The sequence below is a fragment of the Varanus komodoensis genome, unplaced genomic scaffold (assembly GCF_004798865.1).
Source record: "Varanus komodoensis strain SLA01 unplaced genomic scaffold, ASM479886v1 scaffold76, whole genome shotgun sequence".
Taxonomy (NCBI): domain Eukaryota; kingdom Metazoa; phylum Chordata; class Lepidosauria; order Squamata; family Varanidae; genus Varanus; species Varanus komodoensis.
Window position 1 is genome coordinate 2,992,218 of NW_025336429.1, and position 27,402 is coordinate 3,019,619.

The 27,402-nt window shown below is 47.7% G+C and overlaps 2 protein-coding genes across 3 annotated transcripts in view; one reads left to right on the forward strand and one right to left on the reverse strand.

Moving 5' to 3' along the window:
* The window catches only part of LOC123035080 (zinc finger protein 883-like), a 154,031-nt gene that overhangs the window by 16,371 nt on the left and 110,258 nt on the right, over positions 1-27,402 (reverse strand). The gene's annotated exons all lie outside the window — the stretch shown is intronic.
* LOC123035082 (SCAN domain-containing protein 3-like) lies at positions 2,338-25,777 on the forward strand. 2 transcript variants are annotated; one of them, XM_044452926.1, is made up of 8 exons: positions 2,338-2,451; positions 8,792-9,268; positions 11,848-11,977; positions 14,298-14,401; positions 17,291-17,417; positions 18,893-19,654; positions 20,044-20,244; positions 23,853-25,777. In XM_044452926.1, exons 2-8 carry the CDS (start codon positions 8,867-8,869, stop codon positions 25,679-25,681), a joined length of 3,555 nt encoding a protein of 1,184 aa, XP_044308861.1. In that variant the 5' UTR covers positions 2,338-2,451; positions 8,792-8,866; the 3' UTR covers positions 25,682-25,777. The 2 variants fall into 2 exon arrangements, with proteins under 2 accessions (XP_044308861.1, XP_044308860.1); XM_044452925.1 differs by lacking the exon at positions 2,338-2,451 and adding an exon at positions 5,011-5,175.

Below are 27,402 nucleotides of genomic sequence, written 5' to 3' on the forward strand. Positions count from 1 at the left end.
ATGGCACCAACTGGGTGTCTTTGAGCCAGTCAGACTTTCAGCCCAGCCTACCTCACAGGGCTGTTGTTGTGGGGATAAGATGGAGAGCAGGAGGGGGAGTGTGAATTCCTTGGAAGGAAAAAGGCTGGGATATAAATTCACACAATGAAACAATACATTATAAATACATTGAATGTGGGGGGATCAGGTAGGTTTCATGTTAGATACCCCTTTGTCAATGCTGTGGGAGCTGTATTGTAGGCCCCTGAGTCAGAACAAAAAGTGAAATGTTTACCAACTCATGGTTTGTTAACTGTGTGTTGTTTCATTGTGAGAACTGGGCCACTCATTGACCTTGTTCACATGACACAACAGCCTACCATGGCTTAGTTCATCCGCAGGAGCTGTTTTATTATGTCCAGTGCCCACAGGCACCATTCTTGCAGGTACTCAACTTGCCATGTTGTGTGAACCCACATGCCAGGGGTTGTTTGAGCGTTAAACAATCCTGAAATAGCCCATGGCTTGTTTAGGCTGTTTTGAGGGGTTTCTGGCCCTCAAATAACCTCTGCTGTCTCAGTTCACACAAATGACAAGCCACAGCAAGCCAGCAACTGCGAGTCCCCATGTGAACGCGGGTGTCCATAGGTACTCGGCACTACGCAACAACCCTGATGGGTAAATTAAGCCACCATGTGTTGTTGTGATGCTTGAATAGGCCCCTCTCAGCTTCATCTGATTGGTGGACCTCTCTGCCTGGGAATAAAAAGTGAAGGAGAAAAAAGCCACACTTGAGCAACCCCCCCGCAGCAGTGCTGGACTACACTACATTCCCATTATCCCCAGTCATCATGGGCTGTTGGACTGCAATCCCCATCAACCCAGCTACCATGCTATATTAGTCTCTCATCATCTCCTTATATCCCAGACACCTCCCAGAGATGCTGGACTCCATTCCTCATCATCCCAGCATGCAGGACTACATTCCCCATCATCCCCATTCCAGACTTCCTCCACTCCAGAACCTGGCACCTGCCATACATATTGGACTCCACCCCCCATAATTCCCAGCCGACATGCTGGACTCTGACAGAATCTCGGTTTTCAATTTGTGAGGAGGAAATAAAAACTCAGGTTTGTGGGAAAGATCAAACATTCGAACCTCCGCTGCTTGATTGATATAAGCCCAGGGTCTCTGCAAGTTCTACTCACAATAATAAATTACTGGGCAGAGGCAAACAACTGCCAGGGTTCAATACAAGTACAGAGCCATTTCATACTCTCCCGGTCAGGGTCACGGTCACTTACACAGGTTACAGAGCAATTGATGACAGAATACAGACATTACAATGAAATTCTGAGGTCATCAGATACAGAACAGATAAGGAAGATCAGCCAAACATACAAGTGACAATATTTCTAATTGCAGCATATTGACATTTTAGTTGAATAAATTCCAGAAACTTGAACCCATCTCCAGGTCTGCTTAGACATGTAAATTCCGGCTATTGAGAAACCATTCATGAACTCCTAAATTCATCTGTTACATTATCAGGAAGACTCAAACCCCGAGTAATGGATCTGCACCTTACTGATTGGCCAGGGCACATGGAGGGCTCTGGCCTAGCAAAATAGATACTTCCTGGTAAACTGTGAATTCCTGGTAAACTGTGAATTCCTGGAGGGACTATGCAGCAACTTCGACTGAACAGCCTGTCTGCTCTGGTTTACAGATACAGGGAGAAGAGCCATTTTCTTAAGACAACAGCAATATTAAACAGTGACTTGGCTTGGAAAGCTGGTGCTTTTGAGAAAGAGGGTGGGTTTGGTTTTATAACACAGGCACATATAAGCAAAGTTTTTCTGCCAGGATTTATCCACATTTTCCCAACAACTCCATTCCCCATCATCCCAGCACAGCATGCAAGTCTACCCCCCCCCCCTTCGTCTCCTTATAGCTGAACCTTTCCTGCCCCGTGCCCAGAACCAGGCCCCGTCCAGAAGTGCTAGACTCCATCCCGCATCACTCCCAGCCGACATGCTGGACTCCCAAACCCCACCCTCCCCAGCCAGCATGGAGAAAAGTGCCTGATGGTGCTGGGGAGCGCTGCACTATCAAGCCAGGAGGGGACCCTCCTGGGGCAGCGCAAGGCTGGGCGCGTCGGACCTAGCATCCTGTTCCCGCGCCGCGGGGAGCAGCCCAGCTCTGCCCCGTGCCCGGGCTGCCTCGTCAGGCCAGCCCGCGGCTCGTCGCGCCGGCGGGCCAGCCGCGGGGTCGGGCCGGCAGCAGCCGTGCCCGGCCGCCCTCCCCGCCCCGGGTCTGCGCCTGCAGCAGAGGACCGGCCTTCCGCCGCCGCTCCCGCCGCCCCCATGCGAAGGGGCGGAGGAAGACTTTCGACCCAGATCTTCCTCTTCCTCGCCCTGCCCGGCAACTGCTGACGAGTCGGGAGGGCGCGTGCCCCCCATTGGTCGGTGCGTCCCTCCCGCTCCGCATTCCTGGGCTGGGGGGGGGTCCCACCACGCTGCGGAAAGGAGGGGGGGGAGAAACAGCGCCCAGGGCGGGGGAGCGAGAGCAGGACGAGCGCGCCCCGACACTCGGGGCTCCGGATCCGCTCCGGATCGGCGCCAACGCCGCTGCCCCACTTGCTCTGGGGGGCGGGGGCCTCCTGCCCGGCTCTGGTGAGTATTCGGGGAAGGGGCGCCGCGCTTCCCCTATTTGCACGGAACTCAAGGCGAGGAGAACCACCTCTGGCCCTCCGACTAGGCTTGTTCCGCTGTTTCCATCATCCCCTACCGCTGATAGGAGCTGGAGTCCGAGGAGATCTTCAGGCCACAGGGCTTGTTGTCCCCAGCACCACACACACGCCCCACCGCCGGATTTAACTCAGGCGGCTGGGATGTGGCTCTACGATCCAAAAGAAGGGGTGCGGTTGCAGGTGGGGAGGGGGGCGCCTGCATAGGGGGAAATCTCTTTGCAGTGGGGCTGTTAATTTCTGCGTAACTGGTCGAGCTTATTTTATTGGCTGGGTATTATAAAGGAGGGGGACAGATTCGTCCATTAGGGTACAATCCTGTGCCTGTTTAGACCACAAAAAAGTTGCAGGACTTTTTTTTGCTGCTTGAGGAGGTAATGATTGTGCCCTAAATTAGGGAGAACCCATGGGCTGAATTTCCCAGGAAAGCAAGAGCTGTCGCCAGGTGCTCCACCGCGGACCCTCTTCATCTCAGGCACAATCGGGGCTATTTCAGTTCGCTTAAAATGCAAAACTCTCCATGCTCAGGTTAATATAATTGCTATCATCCGCATTAGAGTTGGGAAAGAGGATAAGCTGAAGCTCACTGGAGGCCTTCGAGCCAGTCCCTGACTTTCAGTCTACCTCACAGGGCTGTTGTGAGGGTAAAATGAGGAGGGTTCAGGCATGCCTTTAATTCCTAGCAGGAAAAAAAAGGATAGAAATATAAATCAAAAAAATAAATAAGGTGTGGAAGGGCAGTCTATGTTGCCATACGCTGGGGTCTTCAGCACAGGTCATGAAGCTATTTGCCCCTTGTCCTGTTCCAAAAGATTTTTTAAAAAATCTTGGGAATTCCTACAGTCATCTTCTTTGCCCTGACCCCCATTTAGCCTTCTACCCCCACCCCAGAACCACCTTTTTAGCGCACAATTTCTCCCCCTCCCAGGCTATGGTCTCGCTATTTCTCTCCTGTTTGGCACCTGTTTGGGTCATTTTTGTCTAGCCAGTCCTCAACCCAAGCGACCACTTTTGAAAAGCCACATTGCGTAGCTATTTTGTGGTGGTCCTCAAAGAGGTTTCTCAAATTCCCACATGTGTGCACATGCCCAAAGAGGATGGGGACCGCTGGCCCGAAAGGCCTTCCAGAAGACATGAAGCCCAGGGTCTGAAATCATCTAGTCACACCACTGCCTAGAAGTTTTTCTTAAGTTAGGCCTAGGTCACCTGGTACCCCGTAGAACAGGGGTGTCCGACCCACGGGCCGCATGCAGCCCAGAAGGGCTATGAATGTGGCACAACACAAAATCGTAAACTTACTTGAAACATTATGAGATTTTTGGCGATTTTTTTTGTAACTCGATTGCACAGTTCTCCAGTGTGTACTTTGTACACGACAACGTGGTGTCGCATTGTCACTTAAAATAAATGTACGTATGCTCTCACTATTTGTACACATGCGTGGCTTCAGTGTTACAGCGGTGTGTGTTATCTTCCAAGTGCTAACAGTCGAATTGACACCATCAGACATTACACGTGCTCATGGTGACTTGGCAAGAGAAACACAGCTATTATCAATCGTATTTCAACCTGCCATTGTAAACACTTTTATACATTTCAACACGTTGGCTAAACACAGTCCTGTGAGCAGCGAAAAAATATGCAGCCTTTCTTTTCGATTTGATACAAGAATTTGAAAACAGATATCAAGATTTCTGGGAAAATAAGCACTATTTTGGTATATTTGTGACTCCATTTTCAGTCGACATAAATATGTTACCTTCCAATTTTCAAATGGAATGCACAGAGATGCAATCTGACATTCAGCTTAAAGAAAAAATTGATCATGGACTTGTATAGGTCCTATCATCCCAGAGACAAATAAGCCTTGCTTCACAATCGTGCCTTATTCATGTCTTCACTTTTTGGAAGCACCTACATTTGTGAGCAACTATTTTCAAGAATGAAGCACACTAAGAGTAAAATTAGAACCAGAATATCTGATGAGCACCTTGAGAATTGCAACTACTTCCATTGAACCAGATATTGAAACATTAGATTCTCAAATACAATGTCAATTATCCCACTAGTGTTATGTTGCCCTCTCTTCTTTTTATAGTAAAAAAAAAAAACAACTTTTATTACTTAGATAGTTTAGTTTTCGATATTAGTAATTGCAAACTTGGAACCTGCTTGACTATTTTAAAAGACTCTGAATGGGATGCTGCATAATTAGGATTATTACGTGAGGACTTTTTTGCTAATCTGTTGTGGCAGATATATGAAAATTATGCACAGCCCTTTGCTTTTGATCATCATCTTTTGTTAGTGTTTGTGTATTTAATGTGCGGCCCAAGATAATTTTTCTTCTTCTAGTGTGGCCTGGAGAAGCCAAAATGTTGGACACCCTGCTGTGGAGGTTTTGAACTACAACTTTCATACACTCCAGTCAGCACAGAGAATGGTCAGAGATTATAAGTGTTATTATCCTAAACATCTGGAGTATAGCACATTGCCTTCCCTTGCCTTATTCTTAATTTATCCCTCCCTCTGTGTTTCACCTTTTCAGGGCTATTTTCTGCTTTTTCCCACTCTTTATTTTGGAAACCCCTTTGAGGTTGCTTCTGCCTTCACTGTCCATTCCCATCTCAACCATTTCTCTTTCCGGGTGTTTTCCTGTTCTTCCCAAAGAACTATCTGTGCTTCCCCTGCCCCCTAAAAATTCCCCATTTTCGTTCTGCCTCACATGGGGTCAGTCCATACAAGCTATACGGGAAGAGACCGACTGCCATCAATGGGACTGTAATTCATCATAATGAGGGTTATTCTAAGCCTGACTAGGAACAAAACATGAGGCATAAGCAGAAAGCCACTGTGAGCAACCACATCTTGGGGTACTCAAAGCCTGGCATATTTTGGCTCCAATTTTCTTTGTGGCCAGCAAATTACTCCCCACTTATTGACCAGGGTCACAGAACTGGGAAAGGAAAATAATTGCTCGTAGCTCAGTTTTGTACCACACACTTATTAGGGGCATACCACTGAATTTCCAGGATTTCCATCCACCAGGTATCCTTTGCCAGGTTGTCCAAACCAGAAGAGTGTGACAGGTGTGTGGATGGGTTTAAAACCCAACCTGGAACCCAGGGCTTGTGTGCTCCTATCCTGCACCCTCACCAGGTTAGGACAACATGACAAATCCTTAAGACCAATAAAAGACATGTATGAAATATTAAAAATTAAATATGTATGAGAAACATGTTAAAGCATCTTCTGGGGGTCTCTAAACAATATTTTAAAGAATCGTCCGAAGGTCTCAAAGAAAATCCGGGCCAAAATGCATCACGCTGTCTCAATCCTGGATTGTGTGTGAACTTTGTGCTTTTATCTAATTTTATTTATTTATTTATTAAAACATTTTTATGCTGCCCCATTCGCCAAAGGCTCGGGGCGGCTTACAACAATTCTGACTTAAGTCTAGATCCAACACATCAGGTGCTCCCCCGTTGCAATTTGAATGAAGAAGAAAAATAAATTGGGCCTTAACCAGGCTAGTGAGCCAATCTTAGACATTTCTACTCTGAAGAAATATCTGTTGGATTTGATGGGACTTACTTCTAGGTGGAGGTGATGGAGCCTGCCAGATAAGCGGATGGGAGAAACATGGTGTCATGAGGGGAGAACATGGCATAGGGGGCAGGCAGCCATCCCTTTGTTTTTACAAACTTGTTTTTGTTTATTATTGTGCCTTTGGCATTTAAGCCTGCTTGAAAGCATCCTGGATCTGTCCAGTGATGTGAAACGTAACTTCCATCATTGCTACCCGTCGGGGTCATGGGTTAGGAATTGTAGAACTTGCAATCCAGCTTATCTGGTGGGCGCCGGGCTGGGGAAGGTTGCTTTGAAAGTGGTTGATTTTTGTCTGCACGTAGTTAGTTTTGGAGTTCCTCTTCAAGGAAACGGGCAGGATATAAGTCTTTAAAATAAAATAAAAGCACGGACTGAGAGGCTGGCCAGCCAAGGCTGCTTAGAACTTCACATTGGAAGAGGAGACAGCACAGCCTTAAGTGAGAGTTTAATGTGTAAAGGCAAACCAGTCCAGGATCTTTTAATTCTCTTTTGCAGGGACAAAGAGTTAAGAAAGGCCCATCTGCCACACTGTTGGGTGAAATGCAATTTTCAGGTTTCAGAAGAGAAAATTTGGCACAGGATACACCGTCGCCATACGCCTCCCCACTCCGGCCTAAGATAGAGGAGGAGATGCGGCTGTTCCACTGGGGTGCACAACCTCAGACACAAAGAGTTGGGCTCCCCATCTGGCCCCCTGAGTCCCTCTTTTTCCCCAACCACCAGCTGCTTGGTGGCTTTCTTGTGCTCCATCAGCCCTTTCTAAATTGTTGAACTGTCTCTCCTAAGGCTTAGTTACTGGTAACTGGAGTTTTAAGCTTGAAAATGGTGGAATTTTGGCCTTGCTCTTAGCTGGAATGTGACCTTGTGATGATAAGGGTAATGGTGGAAATGGTTACATTGGCAGCAGGACTTGAACTCGGGGCTCTCAAGTCCCAGTCCAACATGTTAATCTTTATGTCGTGCCGGCATCTCATCTTCCATATGATAACTGAATTCCTGTATCCTGTGTATGCAGACAAAAACATGATTATGTTGTGTGTCTTAACAAGTAGAATTCAGTACCAGGTTTAGAAAAATAAACAATGACCATACATGTGGAGAAATGTGAAAGTTGTTTACATACGGTCTACATAACAATGCATAAGAAAGCCAGGACGAAAGAGGGATTTCTGGTCAGGCATCTGCTAATATCATCAGCTTTGTAAAACTTCATCAGAAGTTGCCAGTAATTCCAATACAAATTCTTTATATCATTAAAAAACTGTAAACGTGTATTATGTTATTACCTACGTATATGGTTTGGATATATATGTAATAGTTGTGTTCCTTATAGCATTTTTGGTGGCGACTGGACTGTAATTCCCACCATCCTCAAATTGGTAGTGCTGGCAGGGGATACTGGGCATTGTAGTCCAAAATGGGGGAGACAGTTGAGGAAGACAGCTGCATAATCGTCTTCATCCTCCCCTTTCATGTAAATCAGGGCATGCAGAAACCGGTTTCAGACTGGTTTATATTTGTATTGTCGATTGCAGGAGAGGGAAAAGAGAGAATTTGGACCAAGCAGCATTTGTGGGAAGGGGAAGAAAGGTGGGAGAGAAAACAGGAGGAAAGGTTTTTGAGAGGACCAGTGCGGAGGATGCTGTGGGTTCGGACCGTGCCCTTCGGCTCCACACAGTGCAGGAACACACCCCCTTCCCCGCCAAACCTCTCCGAACTGGAATTTAGCCCTCGGGCTGAAAGACACCTATAACCCTCCCTCAGCCCCAAACCTGCATCCGGCTGCGCTGACTGCGGCAGGCCTCATGGGCCTCTTCCAGCCAGAGGGTTGAATTCCATTTCTGAGATGCTTGGGCGGGGAGGGGGTGCATTCCAGGGGTGGGTGGGACGGAGAGGGTGGACCACAAAGCCCCAAATGCCAGCATACTTCAGTTTAAAGCTCTTGGCGAGTAGAGCTGCTTTCGGAGAAGCGTTGCTGTATTTTACAAAGTTGGCAGAGTGTGTTGCGGGAAGACAGTGCAGATCTGGGGAACTGCCAAGGGACCGATGGCCGTGGGGCCGGAGGGAAAGTCGGGGGATCCCGGGGGGTTAGATTGACTTGCGACAAGAAAGGCCAGATTAGGTCCTCTGTTTTCTGGTTCCGCACCCCTGGGGTGACAGGAAGCAGGCGGTCTTTCAGCATCCCCCTACTTGGAGCCCTCCAGATTTGTTGGACAACAACTCCTATCTGCCACAGCCAGCCTGGGATTGTGGCAATTGTAGTGCAAAACAGCTGGACATCACCAGACTGGGGAAAACTAAGGTAGTTTCTTTTTGGCGTACGCTTGCTTTTCCTACCTAGAGAAGCCCCAGTGGCTGATGGGAATCATCCACTTGGGCTTGCAAAATATTTCGCAGCCTGTGGGGCCCCGCACAGTGTTCCCGTGTGTGACAAGTTGTTGTCTTTGCAGGCTGGAAAGGAACTGGCAGGACGGCAGAGAAAACCTTCCGTTTTGACTGTTCCCACCTTGGATTACGGAGCAAGGATGGACGGGCAAAGTTCAGCTGACCAAGAAGAAGGAACAGCCCCTGTGGCCAAGGATGCTGGGAACAGTGGGGAATTCTGGGAAAGCACAGTGCGGAAGATCCTTGGTGGGGAGCCGGGCAGCTCGGACGAATGGCGCCAGCGTTTCCGGCAGTTCCACTATCAGGAGGCCGAGGGGCCCCGCGAGGTCTGCAGCCGCCTCCACGAACTCTGCCTCCAGTGGCTGAAGCCGGAGCGACGCACCAAGACCCAGATGCTGGACCTGGTGATTCTGGAACAGTTCCTGGCTGTCCTTCCCCTGGAGATAGAAAGCTGGGTCAGAGAGTGTAGGCCCGAGACGAGTTCTGAGGCAGTGGCCCTGGCTGAAGGTTTCCTCCTGATGCAAGCAGAGGAAAAGGAGCAGGTGAGAGAATTTCTTCCTGGTTATTTATTAATTTATTGAAAGCTTTTCTATCCTGTCCTGTGCAAACATCTCGGGACGTTATTTGAGTGGGTCGAGTGTGCATGGCACAAATCCCCCATCTGCTTTTTCTGGACAGCACCCAGAGACGGGTGTCCCAACGCCCAAAAGAGCAATGTTTAAAATCGGTGAAGCAGGATTTTTTTAGCAGATCCCAATGCACTTAAATCCCAGGGCGCTTAAGGCACCATCCTCTGCAAGTTTAGAATTTACTGTTCTGTTACATATCAGAACGTCCCTTGGTGTTTGTTTTAGGAGCAGATCTTTTGGGATTAAAATGTTCTGTTTCCATCCTCTTCTAATCCCAGGGCTGAGCAAAGCGGCCCAGTCCAGGCTTGGGCAGGTGGCACTGACGGCCATCGGTGTGCCCTCACACCCATTTCTTGGCTCCTACCAAATTTCTCTAATTTTCCTACCACTTCTTTATTTTTCTTTAAGCAACACTTCCTAAACGGCTTGGGTCCTGGTTACCTGAAGGAGCGCTTACATCCATATACGCCCGCCCGCCCCTTGAGATCGGCAGCAGAGGCCCTTCTCCGGGAACCCTCCGTGAAAGAAATCAGGAGGGTAGGTACCCGGAGGAGGGCCTTCTCTGCGGTGGCGCCCAATCTATGGAATGCGCTCCCCAGAGAGGTCCGCCTGGCACCGTCGTTATTTGTTTTTCGGCGCCAGGCGAAGAACTTTTTATTTAAGCGTCATTTTAATTGTTAACAGTATTTGCTTATTTTATCTGGCCAGGGCGACTTCTTTTATATTGTTATTTCTTGTATTTTAATTTTATGTTGTGAGCCGCCCCGAGGCTTTGGCGAATGGGGCGGCATAGAAATGTTTTAATTAATTAATATATGTGTGTGTGTGTATCTCTGTGTGTGTGTGTGTGTGTGTGTGTGTGGCTGGGATTGCTTCAAGGCAAATGCTAGCCTTCTCCTTTTGCTTTCCTGCAAGTGCCTCTAGGAAATTGGGGATGGGAGCTGCGGGCCAGCCCTTTCATCTGCAGCTCGCCCATTTTGTTGTCCTGCTCCAGACAGTTTCTCAAATTCTCACCGGCCCGGAAGGATTGCATGCAGCTGCCATAAGCCTTGATGCTCCAGTGTCATGGAATCAGGGCCCACAGGGACAACGTTCCAGATGTTTATTTTAACAAGTGAGCGGCTGCTGCTTCCCGCAGAATTTCCTGTTTTCTCTGACTTTCTCAGTCATTCAGGGGAGGGTGCCTTGCTCCGTAAAATGGATTGCATTGATGCACACAACTTGGAAAGCCAAAGTACAGACTTGTTTGTTTGTTTGTTGTGTATAGAGGCTTTTATATACCATCCTCTATAGCCAGTTTGACTCTCAGAACAGATTACAAGAGTAAAAATAAGGTTAGATTTAAAAAACTATAAGACAATAAAATAGCAAAATAACCTTCATATATTATAATAGCAGTATGTTTCAGCAGTCCCACAGCTGAGCCAACCAACAAGAACAAAACTAAATAATGAACAAAAGTAAAATAAGCATCAACAACTCAAAGAAAAGGCTTAAACAAACGGCAACCCAGCAAGTACATGAAACAAGTATAATATTTTCTTAAAATACATCATTTAACAACTGACATACTGGGAGAACAGAAAGGGTTTTGCCTGGTGCCAGAAGATGTATAATGTTGGTGCCAGGCATATATCTTTGGGGAGTGAGTTCCATAAACGGGGCGCCACAACGGAGGCCCTTCTCTGAGTAACCGTATTCCTAACATCTTAGGTTGAGTGCAGAATGTTGTCAAACTGCGTTGTAGTGTTTTGTGGACACAACTGCACTAATACACTGTGGTTTGTTAACCTCAGACCACCCACAGTTCTTAACCCAACGGCAGCTTTATTTTTAGCAGAAGGAGAATAGCTTGGTAGGCCCTTGGTTGGCTGGCATGCAGGAAGTCCTACTTTCAAGGATGGAGCTGTGGATTTGTGGTCTTGTGGGTGATTGAACGAGATGGACCCATGGCCTGACTTGGTATAAAGAAAGCCTGACTTAGGCTCCTATTTAATGCAGCCTTTTTTTTCAGAACCATGAGGACTAGTATCTTACAGAGTGGAAATTGTATTAAAGTATTGGGTGACCTGGTTATTATGTTCAAGGATGGAGCTGTGGGTCTGTGGAAGAGCTCCTGCTTCATAAGCAAAAGGTCCCAGGTTTGATTCCCAAGTAGGGCTAGAACAATCCTGCCTGAAAACCGGGAGAGTTGCAAGTGGTCCTTGTTGACTGTATAGGGCAAGATGGCCTGACTCTGTACAAGGCAGTTTCCTGTGTTCCGACATAATTCAGCCCTTTATATGGAGTCATGAGGACTGGAAACTTTATTTTTTGGTAAAGGGCCTGGGCTCAATAGATGAGTCCCCCACTTAGTTGACATCTCCAGGAAAGGCTAGGAAATCCTACCTGTTCTGCCAGTCAGTGTCAGCAATAGAGGGCTATCTGGACCCAGGGCCGGGCTCAACATTAGGCCATTTTCAATTTTCGGTGTTCTGATGCTCCTTTTCCAGGTAAAGAAGAAATCACCCAAACCAGGCACAGTTGTTTCCCAGGCCCTTGAGAGCGCGCCTTCAGACACCCCGCAGAGGTCGGTCTTCCGGTGGATTGTGCAGGAAGGCGCTGGAGGAGCTGCCCTGCTGGGTAAGGATTTATGGGGCACATTTAAACATGGCCCTCCCTTCTTTTGACTCCAAAGCCCATGCACTGGTCCTGTGTTCCCCATGAGCCAGGGTGGAGGGAAGATATCTGTGGGTCAGAGCCAAAGGTGTGCCTTCCCGCCCCTTAGGATCTGGGGCAGAGGCCCTTCCCCAGGACCCCTCCCTGAAGGAGATTAGGAGGGTGAATACCCAGAGAAGGGCCTTCTCTGCAGTGGCGCCCCAACTATGGAATACAAATATGCTCCCCAGAGAGGTTTGCCTGTGCCAACGCTTTATTTTTTTCGGTGCCAGGTGAACCCTTTTTTATTTTCCCATTATTTTAATTGGTTTTAAGATGGATTTTATTTACTGGAATTGGATGCTGTGCTTTATTTTATTTTCTCTTGCTTTGATTGTTAAACCATCCCAAGACACTTGTAGAGGACGGTATATAAAAGCTTCTAATAAATAAATAAAAGTAGGCGCAAGCGACTGGACTGGTGGAAGCGGACTGGCCTTCTCCCTAGGGGGGCCCTTTGAAAATGTGACCCCCAGGTTTGAGGGGGGCTGCTATGAGGGGCTGAGCTGTGCTTTAAAGGTTGGGGGGTACCTTCCCTGGGAGAGAAAGAGGCACCGCCCTTGAGTGGAGCCCCCTGGACGATCTGCAGAAGAGAGATCACAGAGTCCCAGGATGGTAGAGTTGGAAGGGTCCTGTGCTGAGCCTTTTTCCTGACATCTAGCCTGAATCTGGCTTCCTGTAACTTCAGCCTGATATCCCGTGTCCTGCACTCTGGGAAGATCGAGAAGGGATCCTGCCCTCCCCCAGATGACAGAGTCTCGAATATTTAAAAAATGCTATCCTATCTACCCCCAGTCATCTCTCCTTGAGGCTAAACATGCCCAGTTCTTTTGATCTCTCCTCACAGGGCATTGCTTCCGGTCCCCCGATCACCCCCGTTGCCCTCCTCTGAACCCCTTCCAGCTTGTCTGCATGTTTCTTAAACGGCGGTGCCAGCACTGGGCACAGGACTCCAGAGGAGGCCTACCAGTGCCGAGTGCAGGGCAGCTAAGACTGCACAGGATTTGGAAGTGGGCCTTCTAATCAATGCAGCGTAAAATCGCATTTTGCAGCCAGATCCTGGATTTGGGTAATATTCCGCTCACCTCCGTTTCCCTCCTTCAGTTTTGTTGCCTCTGTCCAGGGCTTACCACTTGAGAGCAGGAGTGGCTGGGCTTTACGGTGCATTTGGGAAGAGGAGGGGGAAATTACTGAAAATCCGGTGCATGAGCAGAGTCCTCCTGTCCCCAGAAGCCCTAGTCCTCAGTCCTAAGTAGCCATCTCTCCTATTAAGAGCATTTATTTATTTATTTCTGTGCTGTCCATTACTAAAAAAAAGTCTCTGGAGGGCTTACAAGGAAGGAAACCAAGAACAAACCCATAACAATGACACACAGCACGCTGCATCTAAAATAGTAATAAAAACAGGACAAGACCAATTAATTGTTAAAATACCAGGAGAATAAAAAGGTCTTTGCCTGATGCCAAAAAAAAAAAAAAAAATAGAGCGACAGCGCCAGGCAAAGCTCCCTGGGGAGCATATTCCATAGTCGAGGAGCCACCACTGAAAAGGCCCTTCTCCGAGTAACTATCTTCCTGGTTTCCTTCAAAGAGGGCTCCCGGAAGAGGGCCTCTGCCTCTGGTCTCAGGGGTTGGGCCGGCACATAGGGAAGAAGGCGCTCCTTCAGGCATCCAGGACCCAAGCCATTTAGGGCCTTATAGGTTATTACTAACACCTTAAATTGGGCCAGGACATCAATTGGCAGCCAGTGTAAGTGATATGGGACCAGCGTGATATGAGAGTATCTGCCGGTCCCTGTTAATAACTTGGCAGCTCTATTCTGGACCAGTTGAAGTATCCGGACTGTCTTCAAGGGTAGCCCCACGTAGAGCACATTGCAATTAATACTATGATGAGATTCAGAGAACACAACAACCCACATTTCAAACCATAATCAAGCCTTGAGTGTGGGTTGTTGTTGAAGCATGGACTGTTGTTATGTCTGAACCTAGCTGGGCTAACAAGCCACATTTTGACCACAAACAACCCATGTTGAGTACCCATGCTTAGCTGCTGGATTGTGAATGATGGGACCATGATTCAATGACAACCCACACAGCACTTCCATACGGGTTTTCGTCTTGTCTGAACCCAGCCTATGACTTAAAGATGATGCAGAACAACCTGGGAATCGCTCGAGGATCTGTAAGTGCAAAGTTCCAATGAAATATAAGAGACCTTCTACCTTCTTTGCCTTCCTTACAGGATGTGGAGCAACACTTGGAGATAATGGGAAGATACTGGAGGTTCCTTCAAGGCCAACTTTTCTTTCAGATGATGTGGAAACGGCTTCTCAGCATCTGGAACAGGTACAGGAGCAATCATTGTGGGGGAAGGCAAGGGGAAGGCTGCTGCCTGTTTGTGTGTGCGTGTGCGTGTGCGTGTATATTACTCCCTGAGGTGAAAGACAAGATGGTGCTCCTTGTTATTCCCACTAAGGGAAGTGCATGTGTCCAAGGGCCTTGTTCTAAGACACCCAGACTTTTATTTTATATTGTTATTTTTAGTATTTTAACTTAATGTTTGCATTTTACAAACATTTTAATTTAATGTTATAACTTAATGTTTGTATTTTAACTTAATGTTGTAAGCCGCCCCGAGGCTTCGGCGAATGGGGCGGCATAAAAATGTTTTAATAAATAAATAAAATAAATATTTATTTATTACAGCTTAGTGCATCCTGCCCATTCCCTTACGCTCTGGGTGGTTTTCAACAACTTAGGACTAACAGCCATTCAGATTCAAATTAAGAGCAATCTATTAAATAACTAATCTGGGAAGGCTTGCCAGAAGAGATGCATCTTTCATTCTCTCTTGAAGGAAAAGAATCTGAGATACCTGATGCACCTCTTCTGGTCGGTCATTATTATTATTATTATTATTATTATTATTATTACTACTACTACTACTACTACTACTACTACTACTACTACTACTACATTTCTATGCCGCCCCTTGCCGAAACCTCAGGGCGGCTTACAACACGATAAAATACAATGAAATACAATAGCACATAATAAATTACCATTAAATATAAAAATACAAAAAATACGTTGATTTACAAAAATAAAATTAAAATTATCAGTATAAAATAAAAATATAGGAGGAGAAAGAGAAGGAAGAAGAAGTTGCCCTGGCCAGATCATATGTTTTAACAATTGAAATGATGTTTAAATAGAAAGGTCTTTACCTGGCGCCGAAAAACCAGTAACAACGGTGCCAGGCGGACCTCTTTGGGGAGTGAATTTCATAGGTTGGGCGCCACCGCAGAGAAAGCCCTCCTCCAGGTACTTACTCTCCTAATTTCTTTCATGGAGGGTTCCCGGAGAAGGGACTCTCCCGCAGATCTCAAAGGGCGGTCGGGCATATACGGACGTCATTCCACAGTTTAGGGGCCACCACTGAGAAAGTCCTGTGGATAGTTGACATTAATCATTTTTTTTAATAGAAATGTCATTAGGATTTTAAAATTAAAACTACCAACAACAATCATCGCACACCCCGGATTTACTGGATCAGCCCCCTACGACATAAATTTTAACATTCTATGATCATACGAGAATCCATTTATAATAACTTGAAAGCATCATTGGATCAAAACCAGGTCCCGTTTCTCCAGCCCATAAAATAATAATAATGATAATAATCCAAATTTGATAGAAGTCACTATCTTCCTCTTCTTCATCCATGAAATTAGTCTCATTATTTCCTGCAAAGTCCTGTTTCTCTTGAGCAATGTCAAAGGGAAGCATCTCCAAGTTAAATGAAATTGTAATATTCTCTTTCTCCTTCAGTGGTAAGTTTGATCTAAACATTTCTGGACAATTCAAAATCTTTTCAATTTTCTAATAGTAAACTTCCTCACTACCACAATTACACGTAAACTTCAAAAATATCCATTTAACATCTCTACAATTGTCTTAACTACTCTACTTGGTGAAGAATAATACTTATAATATCTTTTAGAACATTTTTCTTTAAGCTAAATTACTCGTGTTTCATCTCACTTAAACACCATTTAATCAAATATAGTTAGCTCCATATAAAAGCCCAGGTGTTTACAGTCTAACATATATCATCAACAACAGTAGCTTATTAGAAATACGGTAGTTGACATGAATCACGCAGAAGGAGACTTCAGAAGATTATCCCCAGGCGAGGCAGAGCAGAGGTGCCCCTGCATAACCTTGAGGCCTTGTGCCAGAATTGGCTCTCTAGAGGTCCCCCAAGGGCCAAACCTCCTTCAGGTTCTCCTGACTTCAGGTTCTCCTGACTTGCACTGTTGTTTCCCTAAAATGGTTGCAATGCTTCTCCCAAGGTTTAGTTAATGGGCAATAACTCCGTCAAGCGAAAATATTCACTATGTTGGGTCATCTTCCTGTTTCCTGCTATCCTAGGTGCTTGGTCCTCCAAAATATCACTAGGCTGGGAAGAGAACACCTCTTTTTCTGTGAAGGCTGACAGTATAAAATAAAGAAAATAATCAAGTAGAATCTAACTGCAGTGCAAAGACTGAAAGCATGGTACCCGGTTTAAAACAGAAAGCAAAACACTTAAAATACAACAGAGTACAATACAAAACGCTTAGAAGTTTTAAACTGTACTATAAAATACCAATAATAATCAAACAGAATCAAGCTGCAGTACAAAGATTTAAGGGGCAGTACCAAATTTAAAACAGAAACCGAAAAACTAAAATGCCTGGGGCGGGGGGAGTGGATTCTTAACTGATGCTGGAAAGAGCCAGGCGGCTCTCCCTGTATGGCCACTAGAGATGCTTTCCTGGGAACTTTTCAGGAAATGCTGAAAGCAAAGTAATATTGGTGCAGCCCTGGTCCCTTTTGGAATGGCATTTAGAAGGACGGGAGCCACCACCATTGAGGCCCTGCCCCAGTGGTTTCCAAACGTATCTCTGACCCATGTGGGATCAGCATGCGAGTGTCTCTTCGGAAGACCTCCACGATCGGGCAGGATGGTAAAGGGAAGGGGGCCTCTTCTTAAGTTGTCCAGGACTTTATGGCATTCTGTGAAACTTGACCATATTGCAGTATGGCCTCCCATAGTATTTCTCTTTGCTGTCCGATATTTATTTATTTATTATTTTATTTATAGCATTTTTATGCCGCCCCCATCGCAGAAAGCCTCGGGGCGGCTTACAAAGAAGATACGTGGGCTATATTTCCCTCTTTCTCCTTCAGGGGCCAGTGACGTTCGAGGAGGTGGCCGTGTACTTCACCGAGGAGGAGTGGGCTCTCCTGGACCCAGGCCAGAGAGCTCTGCACATGGAAGTCATGGAGGAAAATTATGGGAATCTGGCCTCTTTGGGTAAGAGGAAAAGGAGAGCCTCAGGGTTGTGGCCCACCAAGGGCCTGTCTTGTCCAACGCACTGTTCTTACAGTGGCTGACCAGATACCCCCGTGGGAAGCACATACACGGAGCACAAGCAAGGCACTTGCTCCCAAGCTCCCCAGTCTCCTGCCTCTGATGCTGGAGGTAATCCATGTCTGCCATGGCTAGCAGGCCCAATAATCTCAGAGCCATCCCAATTACTGGTGGCCCATTTTATCCCTGTATTGCATAGATCTAGAAACAGTGTGGTGTGGTGATTAAAAGTGCCGGACTAGGCGCTCAGGCGACCTGCAACTAACTGGGTAATTCTGGACCAGTCAGAGACTCGCAGCCCAGCCTACCTCACAGGGTTGTTTGTTGTGGGGATAAGACTGAGAGGAGGAGAATGAAACAAGCCGCCTTGTGTTCCTTGCAAGGAAAAAAATGGTGGGATATTTATTTATTTAAAACATCTGTATGCCACTCAATTGTGCCACAGCACCTCTGGGTGGTCACAATTACAAGATAAAAACACAATAAACACCAATAACAGCACCAATAAAATAACAATGAAATGCAAGCAGAGATACGAAACAAAGGTCATGTGGCAATTAGTTATTAAAATGTTTTTTAAAGGAAGGATATACATAGGATAGGAGCAGATAGGACTGAGGTGAGGCAGTGGGTGTTCTGAATGGGCATGGACTGGATGAAGGCCAACAAACTGAGATAAGACCCCTGAAGCAGGTGATGCAGCTAGTGCTCTGTACAGATGAGAGAGCTCATTCCACAAATTGGGTGCCACCACCAAGGAGGCTCTGCTTTCTGGTTGCCAAAAGGCAGCAGTCTGTAGGTCATGGTACCCTCAGCAAGATTCCCTTGATGATCTTCATGGCTTGTACTGGGGAAGGTAATCATTAAGTTTCAATGATTACCTTCAAATGATCAAGTTTCTCAGCTTAACGAGGCGCTGTGTGAAATCTGTATCTCTCCTGAAGCTCTCACCATTCAGTGACATCTGATTACCTCAGGTTCTAATATTCTGAACACTGCTGGGAATATACCTATCTTTTCACATAAATTTTCCCAGAAGCAGTTTCTCCTGCTAGTCTCTCTAACACATAACTAATTAATTTTATAGTGTTCTTTTTGTTAGATTTGTGAGCTGCCCAGAGGTGCTGTGGCACAATTGGGTGACATACAAATGTTTTAAATGAATAAATAAGATTTATTCTTGTTTTTCTGCCATTGTATTGTCTGCTTATTTTGCACTCTCTGTGGAAGATCATATATTAATATTCTTGTTTTTATTAACTAGTCTGCCTAATGCTAAGGCCAGTGGAGATCAGAAAGAAGGAAGAGGGAAATCTTGGGGAATTAGAAATAAGAAAAGTTGCTCATTAGAACATTAGGGTTTGATCTAGAATGTGATTTTGACTTCTCTGGATCAAATATTTTTATTTTCCCATCAGGGGATGTACAGGACAATGAGAACTATTGGGAGCCCCCTGTGTTGTCCTCCCAAACCATCAAGCAGGAAGTGGCCGAAGAGTCATTTCGGCACCCGTGGGGACCCAAAGATCACGAAGAAAACCAAACCAAGAATGGGAGGAAAGAGCCCTTTGCCTGTCCGAGCACCGAAGTCCCGGAAATCCTCATCTCCCCAGAAGACTGCCAAGGAAAGAAAAGGGCCAAGTGTCCAGTGTGTGGGAAAAAATTCCGGTATCAGTCGGACCTCAGCAGACATTTCCGGATCCACACGGGGGAGAAGCCCTACGAATGCCTTGAGTGTGGGAAGCGCTTCAGCGACAGCGGGACCTTCGCGGCGCACCGGAGGATCCACACGGGGGAGAAACCGTTCAAGTGCTTGGAGTGCGGGAAGTGCTTCAGCCGCAGCTACCACCGCACCACACACCAAAGGACCCACAGAGGGGAGAAGCCCTACCAGTGCCTGGCGTGTGGGAAGAGCTTCAGCCGGAGCACCACCCTTGCCGTTCATCAGCGAACCCACTCAGAGGAACGACCCTACGAGATCAAAGAACTGGGCTGGGGAAACCAAAGCCCCTGGGCCGATTCCGTGCCGCCGCCAACGTTCATCTGGCCCCTGCCCACCTCCTCCGCGATGGAGGCCATGGCCCCGCTCCTCTCTTCCTGGGCCGCCTCTTCCTCCCCCAACATTTGTGTGTTTGAGAGCGAGGGAGCTGGCAGGGAGCAAGAGGTGCTTCCCCTGGATGGTGAGTCCTTGAGGTGCAGGGAAACCGGGTGTGGAAGTGGGGGACCAAGCCGGAAAAAAGGGGGGGGGAAGATTTTTTTTATAATAAGTTTTATTTGAAATTATAATCCTAAAAACAAAGAAAAACTAAAAACAACATCCATCGTCAAAGACATCGGGCCTGCTGGGTCAGCCCCCACATTTTTTTTTCCCATTTATGAAAACTTAAAAACATATTTAAATCTATACGAAGTCCCGTTTCTCTAGCCAATGATAAAAAGAGTCCCAAGTTTGATAGAAGTCAGTATCTTTCTTCTCCTTCAACGATAAAGTCAATCTATCCGTTTCTGCACAGTCCAAGATCTTTTATAAAATCAGTTCGTCGGTGAAGTGGTTTTTGTTAAATTGCAGGGGGAGGGAGCCTGGAAAGAGAGGAGCAGGCCGAGCCTCGGCCGTCGCCGGATGTCGTCCGTCCGTCAGCATCTTCCACCCCTCCAGATGCTGCGGGCCCACTCCTGCCTCCCTGGACTGCCCCGTCCAGCGTGTGTCTGTATGAGCAAGAGAAAGAGGGAGTTTGCAGAGAAGGGGAGAAGGAGACACGGCTGTCTCATGGTGAGTCCTCACGCTGGGGGGAATTGCAGGGTGGTGGGGGGAATGGCAGAAAGCCCACAGCAGTGGGAGGGACACCTGGAGGGAGGGAGGCAGGGAGAGAAGTGGGGAAGCCTCCGCAGGAGATTGATTTGTTGGTGTTTCTCTGCTTGTGTGCCGTAAGTGGGTGATAATACTCGGATGGGGGTCATGTGGACCACAAAGCACTAGAACTCAGCGTTATCCATGGAGGCTGAAAGATCAGTTATTCAGGATCGGTGAAAGGAAGGACTTCTTCAGAGCATCTCGTGCGATGGCTTTGCGCGCAACATTGCTATGCTCCACGACATGGCGTTGCCCCAAGTCGTACTGTTTGTTGTTTTAATTAAAAAGTGTGAGGAGCAGTGCTGGGGTGAACAGCAAAGCAATGCCGTGATTGCTGAACAATGGCTAGATCACCATAAAACTGTTTGGATCCCCGGGGGGGGGGGGGTCTGTTGTGAGAGCAGAACGTTGCTTCCACTTTGGAGCTGGGGGTGTGCCTTAGGGGTCCCCCCACCGCTGCCCCGCACAGCCGGTGTGGAACGAGCAAGCACACGTGTGCTGTGTCTTGGAGGTCTTGTGAACACCCTCAGAGGTGGGCTCTTGGAGTTCTGGGGGGCAGGGAGGGGAGAGATGGGCACCCCTGGGATCCCCAGTGTCTTGGTAGTGCATTTGCCTTTTCCCTCCTGCTCCAGTGAGCCATCAAAGAGGTTAAGACTGCAGGGCTGAGACTCGGCTGATGGGGGTACTAGTCCCCGCTCAGCCATGGGGTTCACTGGGTCGCTTTGGGCCAGTCACAGACTCTCAGTCCAGCCTAGAGGAGGTTGTTCTTGTGAGGATAAAGTGGAGAGGAGGAGAACTTTGAAGGCTGCTTCGGTTCCTTGCAAGAGGAAAAAAGGTGGAGTATAAATGCCGATGTTGGTAAGAATAATAGTAAGAATGTTCATTTATTAGAGTTACATCCCACTCGTTTCTTGCAAAGATCTCAAAGTAGCTTTCATCATTCTCCTCCTGCTGCTCTCAGTCTTATCCCCACAACAACAACCCTGTGAGGTAGGCTGGGCTGAGAGTCTGACTGGCCCACACTCATCCAGTGGGCCTCACGACTGAGCAGGGACTAGAACCCAGATCGCCCGAGTCCCAGCCCTGTGCTCTTCACCACTGCACCATGCTGGGAAGAAGACGAAAATGTACTTTGCAGGGTGGAAGAAATGCAGAGGTGGTCTGTCCCCACCCCAACCCTGTAAGGATGCCTGTAACCTTCCGAAATCTGAAGGTTGCAGGCATCCCATTGGACTCTGCTCTTATATACGATTCTTGATGTATATCACAGGAAAACAAACCCCCTCCCCAAAGCAGCGCCATCATTTAAATAAAAGAAATGCTGTAACACCTCAATAGAATATAATATGAAGTGTCCGTTACAAATGCACAAAACCCTGCTTGCATGATCAGCACAAAAGCAGTCCGTGGCAGTTGGACCATAACCGAGGGGCAAAGACCCAAGAAAACCAGCTCGTTTTTGTGCAAAACAACTAATTCTGGCCGAAAAGTTGACCGCAGTGGCAACAGATGGTCTTTCTTGCAAGAGACATCCCATAAACACAGGGATCTTGCAGCAAAAAGGCCATGTCTGAATGGGGGCTCACAGCAAACTGCGAGCATTTATCAAGGTCTTTGCCGAAGTAGTTTTCTGCTCATTTTAAAGCATTTGATGGTGCAGTCCTTTAAGATCGGTGGGGGAGGCCTTGCTCCGGGAACCCTTTTTGAAGGAAGTATGGAGGGTGTCTACTCGGAGGAGGGCCTTCTCCGCAGTGGCACCTAGACTATGGAATGTGTCCCCAGAGAGGTCCGCCTGGCGCCCACGTTACACTCCTTCTGGTGCCAGGTGGAAACCTTTTTATTCAACCATCATTTTAATACTCAAGGGGTTTAGATGCTTTAAGATTTTTTTCCCTTTTCCTTTCCTCACAGTCGCATTTTCTATTTTCCCCTTCCTTTTCTTTTTAGTTTATGATGTTCAGGTTTATATGGACTTAATAATTGTGGTTTTCTTATTGTATTATTCTAATTTTATACTATGTAAGCCGTCCTGAGCACTTGTCGAAAGGATGGGATACGAATGTTTGTAATTAATTCATACATACATACATAGGCAGGAAAAGGGGCCTACAATTTCCCAGCTTGCCCCAGCAGTACAGGGCTGTTTCTCTCTCTAGGATTGTGCCTTAACTGGCTTTCTGACCTAGAATAGCATAGAGGGGGGAAAAGGGTAACCCAGAAAACAAGAACGCTGGAGAAACCCCCCTCTGATGGAAAGTGATAATGTTTGGGAGCTGTTTAACTTAGGGACAGATGACAGGAAACATTACAGAGTATTTTATAAAGATTGCTTGTGGATTGTGATATCATATACTACCAAACTCAGCTTCCTCCAGTGTGGCTGAAGGTGGGGGACATTGAGGAAAGATGGAAGGAAGGATGCCTTCAAACCATGCAGGGCTGACATGTGGATTTCACTAGCACGAGACAGGAGATGCCTGCCAGTTCAGCTGGCTTTTTACTGGGGAGTGGACAAACTCACGGAGGAAAAGGCAATCCGTGACTGCTGCTCCAGATGGATATGGTACCTGCAGGATTGGAGCAGAGTTAAAAACGAGGCCTAGCTAGTCGGGCTTGCTGTTCCCACAGGAGCCCACAAGCAGGGAGGGTTTGTACCAGCACCCACCCTCCTGCTTGTGTTCCCCGGTGACTGGTTGCTGTGGAACAGGGGTGGGAGAGTGCTGGTGCACTGTTGTTCTGCTGGGGCAGCCGTTGGCCGAGCAGGATGTTGGACGGGGGAGGCTTTGGGCCGATCCAGAGGGCTGCTCCTAGATTCGGACGATCGCAACAGGGTTAGTCCAGCCCGAACTGACACAAGGCCTGAACCTTGGGTGGTGGCCCAGCTCACGTGGGTTATTATGCACATGGTAGGTCTTTCATGAGTGGAGTCGGCTGGAGCCGGGGGTCAGACCAGATGGCCCAGGAGACCTGCTCTGTTTCTGTGCTTCTGTATTATAACCCATGATGCCCCACAGGGCATGCAGCAGCTCGCGGTCCGAAGATGCAGCATCCCCGTGGGTCCTGGCACGCTGTCCAAAGCTGACCATCGGGGGTCGTGCAGTCTTTGCAGCAGCCCTCGCCTAGTCCCCATCGGCCGGGTTCGGCCGACGTGCCACAACGCCACTGGAGGCAGAGTAGTGATCACGGCAGCTGCGCTTCTCACGGAGGGGATAAGGAACCTGCTGTCGTGCTTTGTTTCAGCCTGGCTAGCGAAACAGCCTTTCCCTGCACCATGATTCATGGAGGGGGGGACCCTCTGTGGCTACGTGCCCCCTCCTTCACAGGTGGCCAGCGTGTACATACCAGGAGGCCAGGCAGCTGGAGGTCTTGCATCCGTCCTGTTGGAGGGATCCTGGGGCAGCTGGTTTGTCCTCATGCAAATGGAGTGCTGGACTAGACAGACCCTGGGTCTGATCCGGCAGGGCTTTTCTTAGATCCTTAACCTCATTCTAAGCAATAAAGCTGACTATTGCTTTCTGTGTTGTTAGACCACTCAGCTCCTCCAACGACACTGACGAAAAGGAAAGTGGATGCCGAACGCCGTGTTTTCAACAAGAGCTGGACAACGCATTATTTTTTTGTGGAGCTGCGAAATAAGCCCGTGTGCCTGATCTGTGGGAAGGCCTTGGCTTGCATGAAGAAAGTGAACCTGGAGAGACACTATAACACGATGCACAGCCAGTACGAGGAACTGCAAGGGCAGCAGCGCGAGGAGAAAATCAGCGCTCTGAAAAAGGAGCTGAACGCACGGCAAGGGACTCCCCCAAGCTCGAGAAAGGAAAGTGTCTCTCAGGGCAGCTGCGCGGACAGCGTCGTGCAGGCCAGCTATGCGGTGAGCGAGCTGATCACCAAAAAGCTCCGGCCGCACTCGGAGGGCGAGTTTGTGAAGGAGTGCCTCATCGCAACCGCAGCTTTGCTGGCTCCGGAGAAGCTGAAGTTATTTGAGAGCGTGAGTTTGTCCCGCACGACGGTGTCCGGTCGAATTAGCGACATGGCGCAGGATACGGAAACCTCCCTGAAAGACTCCGCAACCGATTTCGCATTCTACTCTCTGGCCATCGACGAGACGACGGACATCACGAACACGGCTCAGGTGGCCATTTTTGTGCGAGGCACCAACGAAGCATTCGAAGTCCGGGAGGACCTGCTGTCTCTGGCGGCTGTGCACGACACCACCAGTGGCGCGGATATCTTCGAGAAGGTCGTGGCGGCAGTGCGCAGGCTGCAGCTGTCATTTGACAAACTCAGCGGCCTTAGTACGGATGGCGCTTCGGTTATGGTTGGACCCGAGGAGGGCTTGGTTGCCCTGGTCAAGAAGGAAATCGAGTGTCTTGGCCGCGATCCGAGCGAGTTGGTGGTGTACCACTGCATCATTCACCAGGAGGATCTGTGCGCACAGTCCGTGCGCCTGAGCCACGTCATGTCGACCGTGATCTCCAGCATCAAGTTCATTAAAAACAGGGGTTTCAACAGCCCGTTATTTAAATCACTGTTGAAAGACCTCGAGTCGGAATGCGGGGATTTGGTCTATTACTGCGAAGTCCGGTGGCTGATCCGGGGAAGTGTGCTGATGCGGTTTTACGAACTGAGGGAGGAAGTGAAACTTTTCATGGAGACAAAGGGGCGGCCGGTGGCTGAGCTGAGTGACCCCGGCTGGCTATGCGACCTGGCCTTCCTCGCTGACTTGACTCAGTATTTGTCTGAGCTCAGTGCCTCCTTGCAAGGGCCTAACCAGCTCCTGCCATCCCTTCTTTCAAATGTCAGGCTGTTTGAAACCAAGTTAAATCTCTTGCAACTGCAGCTGGAAGAGGGCAACACACTCTATTTTCCAACACTTCAAGGACGAAACCCCGAATCCACGACTGAATATGCCTGGGAGTGTGCTAATCTCCTTCAGATATTTTGCGAACGCTTTCAAGACCTGGAGGAGAAGGAGTCAGAATTGAACATGTTTGCCACGCCATTCAGCATCGATGTAGATGAAGTGCCTGAACGCTTCCGTCAGGAGCTCACTGATCTGCAAAACAATGGCGAACTTAGAATGCAGTTCGAGAACTTGGACCTACTGGAATTCTACAGACTTTGCATCGGGGCTGACGAATTCCCACAGCTGAGGAGGCACGCGCTGAAAATGGCATCGCTGTTCGGAACGACTTACTGCTTCGAGCAGTTTTCGAAACTTTCTCTCACCAAGAATTGCCGACGGGCCAGATTAACAGGCACAAACTTAGAAAACCAGCTGCGTGTAGCAATTTCGTCTGTGCCAGCTGATATAGCAGGGCTCACCAAGGAAAAGCAAGCCCAGGTCTCACACTAGAGACCGTGACTGAGGGGAGAATATTTTTTCCTTCTGTAACAGAAACTAAATAAAAACTTAAAAGGTTAGCTGGAGCAGATATTACCCCCTTTAATATATTTTGCGGCTTTTAGTCCCCATCTCGCACTCAACTTGGACCTATGCAATACCAGAAACTACCCAGGGACTAAGTCTGGACCGAACCCAATAAGTGTGGGAAGAATTTTGTTTATAGCTCAAGCCTTAAATCACATTAGAGAATCTATACAGGGGAAGAGCCCTTGTTGCTTGGGATAGGACTACAACTCCCATTCTTCCCAGTCAGCATGGTCTGTGTATATGCTGGCTGTGGATGAGGAGGATCTGGAGGGCATTGGGTTGGGAAAGCGTTCTGTAAATGCTCCGACTGGAAGGGGCTTCCACTGAAGGATGCAGCTTAATAGATAGGGAAGAATGAGAGCATCGACTGAGGAGAAATAATAAAATATTAAGCAGAAGAATGAGCACAGGGAGGAAATCTGTGAATCCCAGCAGTGTCTGAACTGTGCAAAGATCTTCAAGTGATGCAGAGCTCTTCATTTGGAAAGATTTAACAAACTCAGGAGAAAGCACATGTAAACGGAGCAGGGCTTTTGGATCAAAGCTAGTCTAATGAACAACAGAGAATCCACACTGGAGACTGGCTGTAGAAATGCTCCTGGCACGGCAGAAACATTAATCAGCACAGCCGGATATGAGCAGGTGGTATCAGGTGAAGGCCACCTTCCGGCAAGTAGTGGGACAAATTTTCCGATAAGGCGCTCCATGGGTCACTTGTGATGAAAGAACTTTGTCCCGTGACAACTACATGAATCCCTGCTGGCACCAGGATTAATTATACACCTGCAGTCGCCGGCTCAGGGCATCTTTTGTAAATTAATAGGACATATACTGCACTGGAGCCTAATTCTGGAATTGGTTCATTTCTTGCTGCACAAGAGCAATTTTTAAAATCTTCCCTTAAGCTCCGTTTTGTACAAAAATGTTTAATTAAACCGTGGGCTTTTGAATCCTCCTCTGTCTCCTGTTTGTCAACCTTCAGGCTTTTCAGGCCTACGGGCACGGTGGGAGTTTTGATAACATGGGGTAGGGACCACCAAAATATGGCTTCTGTCTAGTCAGAAGATGGCTGCCAGGAGAGTCGTGGCTAGCCCTGAACCAAGAAGTGAAGTCACATCTAGCAAATCACAAGTTTGCACAATTTTTACTGGGGTCTCCATAAAATCACGACCTAATTAAACTTACTGTTTACTTTGACCTGATTCCCACACAACGCTGCTGCTGCTGCTGCTACACTGCATTTATTTTTGGCCCTGTTTCCTCTTGTGCAGAATTCAAGGTGGCTTACATACTTCCCTTTTATCTGCACAACAGCCCTGTGAGGTAGGTTCAGCTGAGAGGGAGTGACCAGGGAAGTGACCAGGGAAGTGGGGACTGGAACCCAGATTTCCAGAATCCTCATCATGGTCCAAGACCAGTCAAAACCCTGTTTACATGCCAGTACCACAGCGCTGTAAAGGCCATTAGGATACATGGAAAAAGCTGATAAAGGAGGAACAAAAGAAACAAGCCAACATACCAAGAAACAAACATGGTTTGTTTAATCATCTGCCAGACAAACCCTTGGTCGTGCACGAACCATGCTTTAACTAAACCATGGGTTATTGATGTGTGCAAACCAATCATTGCCCGAGACAGGCTGT